Source organism: Amaranthus tricolor, chromosome 11 (genome assembly GCF_026212465.1).
Source record: "Amaranthus tricolor cultivar Red isolate AtriRed21 chromosome 11, ASM2621246v1, whole genome shotgun sequence".
Lineage (NCBI taxonomy): Eukaryota > Viridiplantae > Streptophyta > Magnoliopsida > Caryophyllales > Amaranthaceae > Amaranthus > Amaranthus tricolor.
The window spans coordinates 22,468,349-22,485,097 of NC_080057.1; the positions used below are offsets into that span (position 1 = coordinate 22,468,349).

Genomic DNA, 16,749 nt, shown 5'->3' on the forward strand with positions numbered 1-16,749 from the left:
CATTATATTTTTTTTACAATAATGTAATTTATTATACAATTTTTCTTGAGAAAATCATAATAATTTATAATTTAAGGTAAGGTCTAGACGGTCATTTGACAATAAAATGTGAATATTATGATGCATGTGAGTGTATTGTATACTTCATATTTTTTTTAAGGTATCATATAGTGATTAGCTGTAATTTATTATTTGAGATAAGGGTTAAGCATAGCAATAGAGCTATCAATTATAGTATATATGTCTTTTTCAAAAAGTATTAAAAAACTATTTTTATTAGCTTTTATACAAAACTATTGTAACACCCTGAGATTTTTTGACGTCATTAATTAATATTTTAATAAATTTTGGGGATTTTATAATTATGTTAAATTAAGTTAGAAGTAGTTTTAATAAATTCCTTTCATATACGAATTTAAATATTAACATTAATATTTATATTAAAAATACAATTACAATTTCTAAATAAGGAGGTTCGAATCAAAATAATTATTTTATAAAAATGTGTGAGCACACGAAGGTGAGTTAAGGTTTTAAGTGGGTATTACTCCCTCCCTCACTCAATTCACACGCCTGACCTCCCCACCCTTCTTCTCTCCTTCACCCTCACTCCTCACGGTAGCAGCAGCCCAGCCACACCACAGGCCACACAAGCCTCCCCATGAACACCACCATCAGCCGGCAGTTAGCCATGTAGTAGCAGCGCCGCCTCTCCCACCAGCAGCTAGGCTGCGTTGTGCAGCCAGCGCACAACAGTTTGGCTGCGTTGTGTAGCCCATGGACAGCAGCTAGGCTGCGTTGGGCCCTTCAACCACCACGACAGCCTTGGTTCACCACCACCACAACCTTCACTTACCTTCTTCACCATTTTTGCTAGTTTTAACATTGTGAGCCATCTCCTCTTTTCTCTAATTTATTTTCTAGCTTTTAATTGGAGTTTTATTAAGTGTATTGAGTTTGATGTTGGTTGTGTTAATTTCATTGAATCTTTTTGTGGGTAAGAATTTGATTGATGAATTAAACATGTCTATGACTTAGGGTTTGAAGTGTGATTTGAAATTAAGGGTGATGTGTTGGTTTTGTATTGCTTTCTTTGAATCTTAGTATGGGTACTAATTAAATATGTTATCTTTGAATACGAAATGACTAGGGTTTGGATTTAGAAATGAAATCACTAATGATGTGTGTTTTATGCTATATTTTGGGTGGTGTGATGATTGATTAAATAACCTTAAAAGTTGTTTTGAAACTTAATCGATTGATTGTTGTTGTGATGATTAGTAATGGTGATGATTGTAGCTGATTATGGAAGTGATTTTGGTTGTTAAATTGGAAATAATAGTTGCTAATTGTTGTGGTTTGATTGTTGCAAATTACAAGTACCCTTATTAGGTTGTTATGGAAGTCATAATGCATAATGTTAGTAAGCCAAGAGCATAATGTCAACTTATCGTCAATAGTTGCTAAAGTTACTTGTCGTGTTTTAATTATAATTCTTTCTAACTTTGGAGAATGTAACAAATGATATCGCGATTCGATAACTCTAAAATTTGCCTTATTGCTGTATAAATGTTATATTAAAATTGTAAGGCTTAGTTGTGATTAGGTAGTTATGGGTAACGTAAACCGATATACTCAAAATTAGTTGATGAAATGGAACGATTCACATATGCTTTTACTTTTAAATAAGTGAAAAGACTTATGTTGTGTTGAGTTAATGATTTTGACTTGTATTGAATGAGTTGTGTACGTGCTAGATTAATCGAAAAACTCATGTTGAATAGGTGATAGTGGTTACTCTGGTATTTAGTTGATATGACAAAGTAGTTAAGTGGATTTATTAGTTTTATTCCTAACTTGTATAGGTTTCCAGTTCATAAGAGGAAAATAGAACCTTATTGGGTGAATTTTGTAACTTTGGTCGTGCAGTGACGCTTATAGGTACGTACACGCAGTAATTAATCCTTATATACAATTTTCCTTCAAGAGATCATTGTTTTGTGATAATATGCATTGTAAACTATGAGGTACTAGTGAATACACTTTATACGAAAAGCTATCGATTATGAAATCCTTGCGCTTAGAATAGTTATAGAGAATGAGAGTGTTAGTAGGAGGCGGGGACCACCCCCTTATTTATTTAAGAATTGGATTATGCCTTACTTGGAGTTAGAATGACTCCTTTATAGGTGAATTTCATATTTTGTCGAGTGGCTCAGTGGGTTTTGGCGTGCTGCTATCCCAGGGAGCTCATTAATAGTCGAAAGTGGGAGTTATTCCCATCTGATAAAGTATTAGATTATGATTAGCTGGCGTGACTCAACTGGATTATGTCCGGTTGATTTATTAGTCCCCTAGGTGAGATCCGACGGGATCACCGTAGGGGGGTATGAGCATGCTTGTGTCATTGGACGCCAGATGGCCGATAACGCCCCTTGACCGAGGTGTTACCATGCGTGCCTTGCAAACCCCAATATGGTGGCCTCTTCACTGGTTTAGTACCCTAGTGTGTTAGTTTTTCCCGAAGGTAGGACCCGAGAGGGTCAGCTGGAGAGGGCATGAACTCATACTTTTCCATGGGCACCGGATGGCCGATAACGCCCTTGGCCGTGTCACTATGCCAGGAAGTAGAGAAAAGATCTACTGATAGAAAGTTATTCAGTGATAGAAAGTTTATTCATTGATCGAAAGTTATTTAATGATAGAAGGTTCATTCTTTGATAGAAAGCTTACACATTGATAGAACGTTTACTCATTGATAGAATATCTACTCATTGATAGAATAGTTTATGCTAGTGAGGAGTGTGCCTAATTTAAGTTACCTCAAGGGTATTACAGACTATAATCACACTTAACTTAAGATAGACAAGCTCTATAAGGTCATGTGTTAGGTATTCTGTTAATGCCTTGGTTGAGTTGATACTATGCGTGTTTTGCAAGAGTTTATGTTTTGAAAAGTGGAGTGTGAAGACCTGCATTCTACCAAGAACACATGGTTCGGGTTGGAAAGGACGTAATGAGATCAAGAAGTATAAGTGAACGATAAACGGTTACTATATGTGCTTGTGTCTTATGAAATCATCTTCTGATGCTAGTTACTGATGTGTACGTGTTTGTGTTTATGTTTGATTGTTGATGACCTTCTATGATTGTCCTGCTATGACACATTGGTCTTTGGTTTAATGTCGAGCAGCAGGAGGATCATAGACTGTAACACCCGGCCCCTCGGACCGCTGGTGACTACTCATGGAGACTATAGACTGACCCCACAAACCAACACAAGTCTTTCCGGCGCACTTTGGCCTCACTCGTGCGCACCCGGGAAAACTTCCCAGGAGGTCACCCATCCTAAGATTGCTCCCCACCAAGCACGCTTAACTGTGGAGTTCTTAGCAAATGGGCTCCTTAGAAAAAAAGATGCATCTTGTTGATATGAATAGTCTGTTAATCCTTTTTCAAGCTAAATCTGGGGTATTACATAGACAGGTGTAGCAGGTTTTGGAGCTTCTTTTGCATTGTGTTGCATTGGGGGAGAGTGATGAGGGCGAAGCATAACCTGTGTCATACCGTTATCTTTCGATTTTGTAACTGTTATTATCTTTTGTAAACTTTGGTTGTATATGTTCTGTTACGAGGCCTTGTGTCCTCCTTTGTATATTTGTATTTCCGCTGCGTAGTTTATAACTCTGTATGGTTTTAAGGAGTTAAGTCATTTTAAAATGCAAGCGTCGACACTAGAACCACGATCCATGTTTGGCATGTTGATTAGAGAAGTCGGCGATGAATCATTCCATCGTGGTGTGAGATTCTAAAGGCAATGATGCCTTAGATTATTTTTAATGTTTTTATTGTGTTAAGTGCTCTACCACATGTTCGATTTTTTAGAATAGATGCTGCCGAAATTCCTACTCAACTTTTTAAAGTTAATATTTAACATTTATCCAAATTCTTTTCCTTTTCTTTTATGTAACACCTGAATTTCCACCCGTCCTTTACGATTTTGGTTTCGTTAAGGGGTCGAAAATTTTAGAGTGTTACAACTATACTACCCAAAACGCTAAAAAAAACTAACACAAAACACTACTCATTGAACACTATTAAATACTTAGTGTTTTAATTTAAGTCAAACTACTAAAAGCTACTATGTCCCAACCAAACATGCTTCAAGTGGGCCATAAGAGACAATGAGTATCGAGTATTAACCTATTTTTAGGATATGATGTTATTTTCTCACATAATTATTTTGAAGTCATGAGTAATATTGTTGCTTCTTAGTTAGAAATAAGGTTTTCAAAAAAAAATTCAGCATTTTCCCATTGCTATTAGCGGCTCCACCTAGATTGGAGTTTGCAGGACTGAATGTACGATTTTCATCTTTATTATCAATTGTTACAAAAACTAATAAAGAGATTGTTACAGATTAATTTTTGGTAGCACATGTCATGTAATGAATTAATTTATTTTGGTTCATTATAAAATTAAAATCAAAGAACTATAGATCTTTAGCCCATCAAAATAATAAACGTTACTCAATAAAAGTTGATGAATAAATCTATGGCTTATAGGTGTAGAGATCTTTATGTTTACATGAAATGCTTTTCCTTTCTACCCTTTTGATACAAATACGATTATCACTATCTACAAAAATATCAATTTTGGTGCGATGATCAATTTCTATAAGATTATCAATTCTTCCTCTTATTATAGGGAATTATCCTTATCCCAATTTTTTAAACAAAACAAATACACTTCACTTACACCAGAAAAACAGAAAGACATTACAATTGAAAGTGATTACACACGAGCATTTTATTGATCAATGTTCAACTTATAAATTCTTAAGCTCCCACAATAAAAAGAGGAGGTTTAAAATAAAAAGAGTCTATTTTACAAATGACTGTTGATTGATAGTGAAACCTGCAAGTTTATTTGCTAGTTGTTAGTCTAAATTTTCAAGCTAACCGTTATGTTGACAGTTGACAATTGACTTTTTATCAAAGAAAAAACGGATCAATAAGCTACAAAATAAGTTGACCACTTTAGTTTTGACTTAAAAGTCAGCCTATTTAACCAACCAAAAATCCAAAACCAAAAGTCAACTAAAAACCCAACCAAAAAACGTCATTTCCCGAAAACACACCCTAAATCTTTTATCTATACCCAAATGATCTACTTCCAAACCCAAATGGCACCAGCTTCAATAAGCATAGGCACCAATTTTCCCTGAATTTGAAGGCTAAGAATTTCATTGGACCCACCAACAAACTTATTTCCAATAAAAATAGTTGGCACACTTGGCTTACTCCCCATACTTGTAAGACCCTTTTCAACCTCATTCCCATTAGGGATTTCATCAAGCTCATATATTGTTGCATTGGCTCCATAGCTACTCATTAGTTGCTTCATTGAATGAGACACACAACATGAGCTTTTGCTGAAGATCACTAATGGCTTTTCATTCACTAGATTCCTTACGCTTTCCATTTTTGGTAAGCAATGCAAGTTTCTTTTCTAATTGAAGTTGTGTAAAATGGTAATGGTTGTGTTTAGGATCTGTTTTTTGTGCTCTACTTATGATGCCTACAAGGGCTATTTATAGATATCAGCCGAAACAAAGATCTGGTATTTATGCTGAACAAAAGTTTAGATAGTATTTGTGGTTAATATTCTTGGACCAGTATAGATTGTAAAAATGCGGTAACGATAACGAAACGACAACTTGGTAACGGGAGTAATGCGGTTATCATAATGCCTAAATATCGGTTGAATCATAAAACAACCCTTGATACAGCTAGCCCTTAGGCCTTAAGGCAGTTTTTTTTTTACACTTTTACAACGCCAGAAATATCGATTTGTTTGTTTTTAAAACCTTTATAATGCAGCCGATAAGCAAGAGTGATATGATTATATAACGCTTATATATTAGTCAAAGCATGAGATATCCCTTAGTACAACTCAAAAAGTGTTTTTTTTTTTAACATTTTTACAAATATTAGATTTTTTGAAAACCTGTACAATATGGCCTTATTTTTATTCTATACTCACAGTTGCTCATATCAATAAGGTGCATCTTCTTTAGGAGAAAATCTCCACATTTAGACGTGCTTAGGTTGAATTATCAGTATAATCTCTAAAAGTTTTCAGAAAGCGCATGAATAAAGACAAAGTGTGCTGAAAAAGAATTATGTTGATTTATAGAGCTAGTTTGTCTTTAACCCACAAAGGGTTAGGCTGTTACAAGCAAGGAATGTAATGAAAAATATCAAATGCTTTGAAGATTCCACTTTTTAAGATGCTGTGTTTGTTCTGATAGTGGAGTAAAAGAACAAATTCTAAAAATGGCCTTTCAGTTCAAGTAGTTCCAGATATTTTGTAAAATGAGGAAACTAGATGTGGCTTTTGCTTATCATTTCTTCTCTGACTCTTACTTTCAAGTGTTGGAGAACTGTTTAATTTAAAGCTATTTTTGGAGGAATCTAATGATGTGGATGAAGGATTTCAAGTCTACCTAGGGTTTAAAACTTTACTATACTCGAGATTGATATCTGAAAAAGTTTGATGGTTGATATCATGTTAATAAATCAACTTAAATATAAATTTAAATTGATGGTTGAACTTCTATGATTTGTTTTAAAATCTGTATACTATATTCTATAATCAATTTGTATGTAGTGCTTGGCACGTAGAAGTATGAATTAATTGTTAAGAAATCAATTCAATTAAAGCCAACATGACAGAAAGGATACGAGTTTGAATTTCATTTACTCTTCATTTTAAATGGAATATTTAGCATCAAGAGAAAAACATGAGTTGCATTCATACTTCCAAACCAAAGGGTTTTCGTGTGAGGGTCTAGAGGGTTTATCGTGTCAAAGTTGACTCTTTTTGTGACATTTTTGAATTGACGCAAGACTTTTAGCATTAAGATTACTTAAACCAGCAAAAAAGCCTATTATAACTTTGGCGAAAAGAAATTTTTGTATGGTGACTTTTCATAAATAGAAGTGCATTTTTCAAGTTTCAGCTAGCTTTTTCAGTGGCTAAATATAATTTGTTTGAATAACAATTTTAAAGAGGAATAAAGAAAAGAGAAGGGGAAGGGGAGAGAAAACGAAGTGAAAGGAAATGAAATAAAAGTCACTAAAATAGACAAAAATTTTCTTTTAAATCTTTTCAACTTTGAAAAAAACTAAAATCTTAACAAAAATTATTCATATTATTTCTCCAATCCAATCTCTTTTTATTAAATCTCTTTCCTTTTATTCTGTTATCAAAATTAAGATTTTTTCTCCTTCTAAATTTCTTCACTTTTATTTTCTATTTTTTTCCTATCTAAATTAATAAGAATGCAAATGCAATACATAAGTAGCTCACTAGCAAGCGAAAGGCCGATTCCATCGACCACTTGAATGAATGTGTTAAATCCAAAATGGATAATCCCTTATCCATAAATCAACACTTGTTTTACATTCTTTACATTTGTATATGCTATTCTTCTTGTGGTGTCTTTTTTTTCACATTCACACTTCACAAACTCTTAAATGACTCAATCTTATAGTAGAACGGTATCATACAAAACTTATTTTATGTTTATTTTTTCTCTTCTCTTTTTAATATGCTTTACATTTTTAGTGTTTGATTTAAACCGTAAAGCACAATTGTAAAATGTTATTTATAACCATAAATTTTGGGCATTTATTTTAATCACAATTTTTTTAAATGAAATTCCAAAATTGCCCCTAATGTATTTTTCTTTCCCTTTTCTCTAAATTTCTCTTTAAAATAAATTTATCAACTAAAATTTAACATTAAAACAACATGAAAGGTGAATTCAACATCGAAAATGTCGAGATAGTTAAATTTATGCAAATTCTCCAAATTTTCTTAAATGTATCAACTTTAAAAAAGAAATGAGTGATATACTTATAGGTTTAAGTACCTACTTTGCAAATTGTTCAAGCCACTTCAACACAGACCATATAGGTTAACTTATGGGGTGTAAAACTTATTGCCGATGACTTGAAGATGCTCAAAGGTAATGAGACTCAGACAATTGAGTTTCGTAAACCACTTTGAACATGCTAATCGACAATTATGTATATATATGATGTTCTCGTTCAATTGAGAGGAGTCATAACTAGAAATTTATAAGAAACAATTTAAGTACATGGAAGAATAATTTTTTTTTTTGAAATGAAGAACATGGAAGAATATTGTATACATTGATGGATTATATTAACAATGAAATTCGAAAAATGTGAGATGTATATTATTTTTGCTTGTACAAGAAATTCAAAACTACGGTAAAGTTAGGAACTAATGATTTGCAAAATGATCTTTATTTACAAACACAATTAGCTCACAATGATATCACTTTTATTTATACTTAAGTTAAAACCACTATCATTCTAAATAGTGGGGCAAAACAAAAATATATAATAATTTTAAAAATTCAAATTGATATTTGAGACCATATAATATGCAATATACTTTAAAAATAATTAATATATAACAATAATAAATAACAATCAAGAAAGTATATTTTTTTTAAAATTCTTGCACAGTCACACAAAATATGCGACTATATGGATATCAAGTAGTATAAAACAAGCAATTAGAACCATTTATAGGATTTTTAAAATTTGAAAAAGACAGATTTAGTTAGAAATTATTTCTATACGTCATTTGCATAGTTAAATTAATTGTTATTAAGCTTTCAATTCATGGAAGTTAATATTTAAGTATAAATTTAGTACTTCTAGTTTTCTAAAAGAACATGTTATGAGGATTTTAAAGAAGTGATGTGCAAAATTCATAAATCAATTAAAAAAAATGGAAACAAATAAAAAGAAAAAATACTAGTAATTTAAAAAGAGTTTGAAATAAGACAATTGTTCGTTTGTTTCAATTATAATAAAATTATTAGTCATGTGACAGACTATATTTCTGTATTTTAAAAAGACAACCTCAAAATTTACATTTTTATTTTTTCTTTCCATTATATTAACAAGACTATTTAACAAATAAATCTATAATAAAATAATTTTAATGAAATAATAAAAATACAATAATATTGTTGCAGTCATCACATGATCAAGATTGAGTAATTGAACAAGCATTGTCTTTGTCAATTGGCGCAAGTCTAAACCAATTTACCATCCCCCCTTCAACTAAAAAACGACAATCTTCAATCTTCATTGAATCCTCCAGATAAGGATTGAGGCCCTATTTCTATTTTCTCTCTCTTCCTCCTTCAATTTCAACCACTAATCTTCTCATTTTCTATTAAATTTTTTTCACCCACCACTTAAATTCATCATATTTCACTTTAATTTTTCTTTACAAATTCTGGGTTTGTTCAATTTTCACTAGAATTGTTTGTTAATTTATCTGATTTTACCTAAAGGTCCAATTTCCATTTCTAATTTACCCAAAAAAGGTTTGGACTCTGAATTGTGTCAATGGCATCAACATTTGTTAGCAATAACATCCCTTGCAATGTTGGGTCAATAAAGGGTTTCAATAATTCTCAGAAATTTGTGGGGTTTGGTTCAAGTTTAGTATTTGGAAACAGGAAAATTTGTCTGAAAAATTGGGGAAATTCTGGGTTTGTATCTCCATCTCAATTAGTGGTGAAGGCAAGTGAAAAAAGGGAGAATTTGATTCAGGAGAAGAAAGGTTTGAGCATTGAAGAATGTGAAGCTGCTGTTGTTTCAGGGAATGCACCTTCAGCTCCTCCTGTTTCTCCTAAGCCTAGAGCACCTGCTAACACACCTCTTATTTCTCCCCTTGTGAGTCTTCTTTGTTTACCCTTCTATTTTTGAGGTATTTTTAATGAAACATTAATTTCATTGATTGACTTTTGATTTGGTGGTATAATAGCTGTTATGCTATGTTTGGATAGCAAATTAAGAGAGAAATGAAAGGAAAGGGAGGGGAAGGAAAGGAAGGGGAGGGAAAAGACGTCATTGTTTGTATAGGAAGGAAGGGGAGAGGAAAGAAGGAAATTTTATTTTCGTTCTAAATTTTTTCTCTTATGGAGAGATTTTTACTAAATGACCACTTAATCCCTTCAAATCCCTTTCCTCCCTTTTTACTATCCAAACAAGGGGTTTAAATCCTTTCCTTTCTTTTCTCTCAATTTTCTTCCATCCAAACAAGGCCTTAGTGTTACATATATCTACTATCTTAACCACCTAAAGCTATTTTAGGTAATATAGTTGCCCTTAGGCTTATATACTCATCTGTCCCATTGAGTTTTCTATCGAAGGGTTTAGCTTAAAGATTTGGAGTATTTTAATTGCCGAAAGAGTAGAGCAAAAAACATTAATTGGAAATGTAGCAAACAAGTGAGACGGACAAAAATAGAATATGTGGCAAACTTAGGGCTAAGGGGGCGGAGGGGGTAACTATTTTGTGCAGAATTTTCAATAATATGAGGCTTTCTTTAAGTTGAATTTGTAATTGATTTAGAATAAACTAGTTGATTGGTCCCATTTATTGTAGTAGTCAATACCAAGGGTAAATGGTATTTGGTTTTAGCTTCCTATTTGTTAGTTGAACTAGGGATACTTGTCTTGGACATGTTATGTATTCCAGTGTATGAGCCTACTAGTTAATCGAAATCATTATCTTTAACCCAAACAGGCCTGTCGAACTATTCATATTCTGGTGTGCGTACTTGAAGCTATCAGCTATCAGTCGTTTGCCAAACAGCCCCATAATGTTTACCGCTGTGATCGCAATATTATCCTGCATCAAACTTATAAAAAATGGTCATTATGGTCTTATCGAGGAGTCGTTGTCTTTGGACGCCGACTCCCTTTATTGTACTTTAGCACATATTTGGGGGTGTGAACACCGCTTGCTCAAGCATTCTTTATCTCTTAGATTTTTTACACTTAAGATTATAGAGTATGAATATTGCTTATCACCATAAGATTAAAGTTTTGTTTATCCCTTTTAACCAGTCACTAGGTCGACGTCCTCGTCGCAATCGAAGATCACCTGTCCTTAGGGCAGCATTTCAAGAGACAACCTTGTCCCCGGCGAATCTAGTTTATCCTTTGTTCATTCACGAGGGTCAGTAATATAGTGAACGGCTCCTAACTCATTTTTCAGGTCTTTCCTTTCATTTGAATGTTAGTGGATCTATTATTGGTTGGATTTATGCTTCCTCTTGCAGGAGAAGAGGACACACCTATTGGAGCAATGCCTGGATGTTATAGACTTGGATGGAGACATGGCCTTGTGGAAGAGGTAATTGTTCTAAGATTCTTGTGACATTTACGTGTAAAGTCAATATTGTAATCATCTTTCCGCAAAGTGTTGCATCTCATATCAACGGAAGTCTCCTGCTTGACATATGAATTTAAATCTTGAAAGTGATCTATTAGCTTTGTCTAAGTTGTGATTTACCTAAAAATGGGGCCTTTTTGCTGTAGTTGTTATGGGGTATTATTTTGAATTCTGTATTACAAGGTGTGTCTAGGAACTTACTCAAGGTACAGCTACCCACACACCATACCAACAATGCCAAAGCCTTAATCCCAAATGATTGGTGTGCAGCTACCCAAATACCTAGAACTTCCTGGTTCAAAGCGTTTTAGATGAAGCACTTTGAGGTGCACTAAAAGGCGTTTTGAGGTGTAAGAAGGCCCAAATCACAGTGGCTGTTTTGAGTTCATTATTGCCAACTTTTACCTTATCAATGGTGGCAGTTGTGGATAAAAAAACAGAACACTTTTATACTTTTCTGGAATCTGACCTGGAATTTTGGCTGTGCTATCTAGGAATAAATCATTTTGATTTGGTTTTCAAATTAATGTTTGTTCTGGTAATTATACGGGTCGTTCTATTACCCCTGTCGGTCATGAGGGGGTGATAAATAATGATTAGTATGGAGCATCTTCCTTCTATTATGGGTCTTTTCAGGGGTTAATGGAGGTTTGCTCTGTGATAATTTTGATGTCGCCCCACTTCTGAAAGAGGCGCAAGCTGATCTGTTCATAGTCACTGATTTTCCTTCCCCTCACTCCTAATCATAGTGCAAAAGTACGGTAGCGGTAAGTCGGTAACGGTCACAAACGGATTTCATGGCCAATAGGGATAATTTCACGGTCAATCCAGTCTATATTTTGGTCGTAGTAAATAATAAAACCTTTACAATACGGTCGCGATATGGCTATGCGGCCATGTTTTTGCACTATGCTCCTAATCACCTCTCCCTTACGGAGCTGATCATATTCCCTTCCTTTTAACCTCATTGTTTTTACCAAACGTGATAACTAATTATCCTTCATTCCCTTTTCATCATATAATCCGCATCTATAAGTCCTAGTTCCTTCCCCACCCCCTCCTCAAATCTCTTACCCTGATAAGAATCGCTCAAGAAAATTCATGGACTAAAAATGTAAACTATAACTTGAATGTTCCTAAGTAATGGAGTTGTATTGGTTACTAAGTTGCAGTTTACAAGTTATATGATCTCCATTGGCATCTATATTTGACAAAAGAATATATCCGTTTAATGGTTTATTATATCTGTCTTTAAGGGGGGTAAAAGGCGTATAATTCTTCAAAGTTTCCATTAGTATTATTAAGATTTAAGTTGAAGGTTAATCATTGCTATTGTGTCACTTAGCCAAAGTGTTCATTTCAATAAGCAAGTTATGTTTTTGTTGTGTGAAAACAATAAGGCATATATATATATATACGGACATGATCAAGTGAAAACAACTAAAGTGGCAAAAACTGAAAATCAGACTGAGGTATAAATGTTGTGGCAAAAGGAGTACATATTTTTGTGAAAGAAAATGTTGAAGTTATTTACATAAATTTCACGTGAATAGGTACACTTTTTAGCAAATGTCCAATTATTTACAAAATTGCCACCCAAATATGTACACCTTTCAAGGTTGAAATGTTGTATGTACTGTTTTCAGTTTTCACCATTTTAATTGGTTTTCACATGATCCAAATCATATGTGTATATATATACATATGTGTGTGTGTATAGCTTTTGTTAGATGGGATATCGTAGAATTTTTTTTGTAACAAAATGTGATACAATGCAGTATTTCTGAAGGTATGTTAGATTAAAGTATTTAAAAATCTTCATCAGAAAAAAACATTTTGCAGTGCATGAGATATATTTGCTTCCAATGCTTACCAGTCTCTTAAATGGGCCAAATGTCTGCACTTTTTAACGCATTGCCACGATTTACTGGACACTTAACATCGTTGCTTGTAATGTCTACAGGTGGCAAAAGCCCGTGATGTTGGCGTTAAGAACTTCGTGCTATTTCCAAAAGTTCCTGATGCTTTAAAGGTATTTCAATTGATTTGGTTATTTTACATGTCTACCACAATTTCCTATTCATGTATGTTTCCGCAGAAGTAAATGAGTAAATGACATTTGACAATTGTTTCCTATCGGCAGTCTCCCACTGGTGATGAAGCATACAATGATAATGGGTTAGTGCCCCGGGCAATACGAATGTTGAAGGATAAATTTCCCGATGTTGTAAGTGTAGTTCAGATATTATCTTTTCTCTTTTTCAGGTGCCTCAATAGCATTTTTTTGTAATACAAGTTCAACATGGCAGATAATTTACACGGATGTTGCCTTAGATCCATATTCCTCTGATGGACATGACGGTATCGTTAGAGAAGACGGTATGTAAGGCTACGGTTTAATAGATTTTGGATAGTGTGTAGCTTTATTTCAAGATTGAGAGGTTTTCAATAGTTGGATGAAGTGATTCTCTCTTGTTATATGCCCTGCAGGTGTGATTATGAATGATGAGACCGTACACCAGTTATGTAAACAAGCTGTGGCCCAGGTGATGATAATATATAGCTTTGTTTTTAACAGTTTGAGTGTTGAATCTTTCATGAATCAAAAGTGTGACATTGAGAATTGTTTATCCTTTGTCAGTGAGAAGTGGAAAACCATCCCTCTATGGGTGAGTCGTTTATAAGTGTTCTCACTGCTGCGAGTAGAGCTGTTCATTCGGGTTAGGTGTTTGGGGTCGGTACAAAATCGGGTAGATTACGGGTTAGGTGTTTCGGGTCGGTTTAAAATCGGATCTTGTGTTCACATTGATTTTTACATTAAATTCATTTTGAAGTCTGGTTCGGTTCTAAGGTCGGGTAAATATCGGGTCACCGGTCTATGTTGAACGCCTCTAGTTGCAAGCATGTACAATGTTGTGGAAAATGTTTCATTCCCACTTCATTAACGAGTCATTATAACTTTGAGGTTTGTGCTTGATTGGGTTTCCGATAAACTGTTTTTTCTTGGATAAGAAAATTGGTTACCTGAACTGATGTATTGTTGTGGTTTATAGAATGGTATAGCAGTGCCATGTGTTAGATTTAGTTGATCTCGATAACATATTGAGTGTACTATATGTGTTAGAAAACTTATTATGAGTTGTTCTTTGATTTATATATGGGGAGTTCCCTCGTTTTTCTACTTTCTAGTTGATCATTTTTTAACATTGTGCGATAACTGTTCTGGGAACTTATTTAGGCTCGCGCAGGAGCTGATGTTGTCAGTCCTAGTGATATGATGGATGGTCGTGTCGGAGCGATTCGTGCCGCACTTGATGCAGAAGGATTTTCGCATGTTTTAATCATGTCCTATACGGCAAAGTAATTTGTTTTCCTGATATATTTTTTCAAGATTAAGTAATTGCAATCGGGTTTGCTTTTTCTTATACATTGTCACCTGCAAACAATTAATGGTTGTTTCCTAATATTATTTAAATACAGGTATGCAAGTTCATTTTATGGTCCATTCCGAGAAGCTCTCGACTCAAATCCACGCTTCGGGGATAAGAAAACGTAAGTATGCTTTTAGGTCTTGTCGTTCATGGATGAACTTGTGTTTACACTTGACTAACACTCTTGATTTCTCATCTCTTTTTTGTTTTGTTGGATTGAATAAAAGCTACCAAATGAACCCGGCTAATTATCGAGAGGCTTTAATCGAAACACAAGAAGATGAATCTGAAGGAGCAGATATATTGTTGGTTGGTCTCTTTTCAAGCTAAAATCTAATGATTACCGGTGCTTGCTTGTTAGTTATAGTGGCTTTACGGTTGACTTACAGGTAAAACCTGGGCTTCCATACTTGGATATCATTAGGCTCCTCCGAGATAACTCTCCTTTGCCAATTGCAGCATATCAGGTACAAACAAATATATAACAAAAGTGTCAGGCTCACATTTTCGGATTTGTATGGATTTCTACTAGTTTTTATTACATGTCTTGTTAATAGTAACCTATGAGGCCTATAAGAATAGAGCTATTCTTGTGAGAGACCGTCTTTACGGTGAGACCACCTCAAACAAGGAGCCTATATTCTCATAATACGTACTCCATCCGTCCCTATGAGAATGCACCTAAATTATTTTAGGTGAAATTTAGTGGAAAGTGAATTTGATTTGGAAAATTAGACAAAAAACAAGTGGATGAAAGAAATGAGTGGTTAAGATGGAGAGAGATAAAAAGTTTGTAGATGAGATCTAAAGAAAGAGAGTGGAGTAATTGCCAAAAAAGAAAAGGGTGCAAAATGAGTGTGACAAACTAAAATGAAAAGAGGTGCAAATTGAGAGGGACGGAGTGAGTATAAGATCGGGCTATTTAACCGATGGATGAGACACGCCTCTCAGTGATACCATCTCATACAACAAATTTCAATAAGAATATATATGGGTCTAAGTTTGAGGCCTCTAATATGCAAGATAAAACTAGTGCGGTTCTTGTGTTACGAGCACTGTTGGGCCGATGAAGTTTATCAATTTATATGGATGTTCTCCTCCCCTTTCACCTGAAAATATTTTGTTAGAATGTGTTTGAATCGTTTACACCAAATTGCCTGTATCTAAAATCATTTATCCTCAAAATCATTTTGAAGGCAAAGAATAACTTGGCCTATCTAATTCTGGGGCCGGGAATTTAATATTAGAACAATTGGGGTTTCGACTGAATTTTAGTAGTTGACTTATTTTTTTACTAATATCATAACGATTGAGAATAATGAATTGGTCTAGTAGCTGAAGATTTTCTTTTTACCCAGCCCGTTCCTCTTTATCGGTCTGGGATTCTCCAGCCTTACCCCGATAAAAAAAACAATAAAACTAATATCATATCGATCAAACCACTCTGCTCGTGATTAATGGAGTATTGCCTCTTATAGTCATTTATTTGTCTCAACTGCCCATGCTAGGTTTCTGGTGAGTACTCCATGATTAAGGCTGCCGGTGTTCTCCAAATGATCGATGAAGAAAAGGTCATGATGGAATCACTTTTGTGTCTGCGTCGAGCTGGTGCTGATATCATCCTTACATATTTTGCTTTACAAGCTGCAAGGTGTTTATGTGGAGAAAAAAGATGACTCCCTCTTTAGCTCTCTCTGGATGATTTAGTTGAACATCGGTAGTGAACGTAGCAACGTAAATTGTTAATGTCACTTGACGAAGAGATTAAATTTGTGTTTGGCGACGAGTAGCTACTTATGGCCTATTGACGGCTCGTAGAACAAATGTAGAGAAAAATCGAGGAAATTGAAGAGGTAATAAATTGTGTATGAGCTAGGGAAATTTTACACCATAATGTTTTAACATTTGATGAACAAGTGTAGCTACTACTTTTAGTTATTAGGCTTTTTGGCCAATTGTGCGAAAGAAAAATTATAATATTATCGTCAATTTGTTATTTCAAGTATATTTCTTTCATAGA

General features: G+C 34.1%; 2 protein-coding genes across 2 annotated transcripts; one reads left to right on the forward strand and one right to left on the reverse strand.

Annotated features, from left to right (window-relative positions):
• Positions 1 to 5,030: 5,030 nt before the first annotated feature.
• LOC130827389 (monothiol glutaredoxin-S6-like) lies at positions 5,031 to 5,557 on the reverse strand. Its single transcript, XM_057693095.1, has one exon. The coding sequence runs from the start codon at positions 5,482 to 5,484 to the stop codon at positions 5,170 to 5,172; it is 315 nt and encodes a 104-aa protein (XP_057549078.1). The 5' UTR covers positions 5,485 to 5,557; the 3' UTR covers positions 5,031 to 5,169.
• Positions 5,558 to 9,010: 3,453 nt separating this feature from the next.
• LOC130827390 (delta-aminolevulinic acid dehydratase, chloroplastic) lies at positions 9,011 to 16,731 on the forward strand. The gene is made up of 12 exons (XM_057693097.1): positions 9,011 to 9,791; positions 10,971 to 11,082; positions 11,186 to 11,259; positions 13,262 to 13,330; positions 13,442 to 13,525; positions 13,608 to 13,677; positions 13,789 to 13,844; positions 14,537 to 14,658; positions 14,779 to 14,850; positions 14,957 to 15,038; positions 15,119 to 15,196; positions 16,238 to 16,731. Exons 1-12 carry the CDS (start codon positions 9,462 to 9,464, stop codon positions 16,403 to 16,405), a joined length of 1,317 nt encoding a protein of 438 aa, XP_057549080.1. The 5' UTR covers positions 9,011 to 9,461; the 3' UTR covers positions 16,406 to 16,731.
• Positions 16,732 to 16,749: the final 18 nt, after the last annotated feature.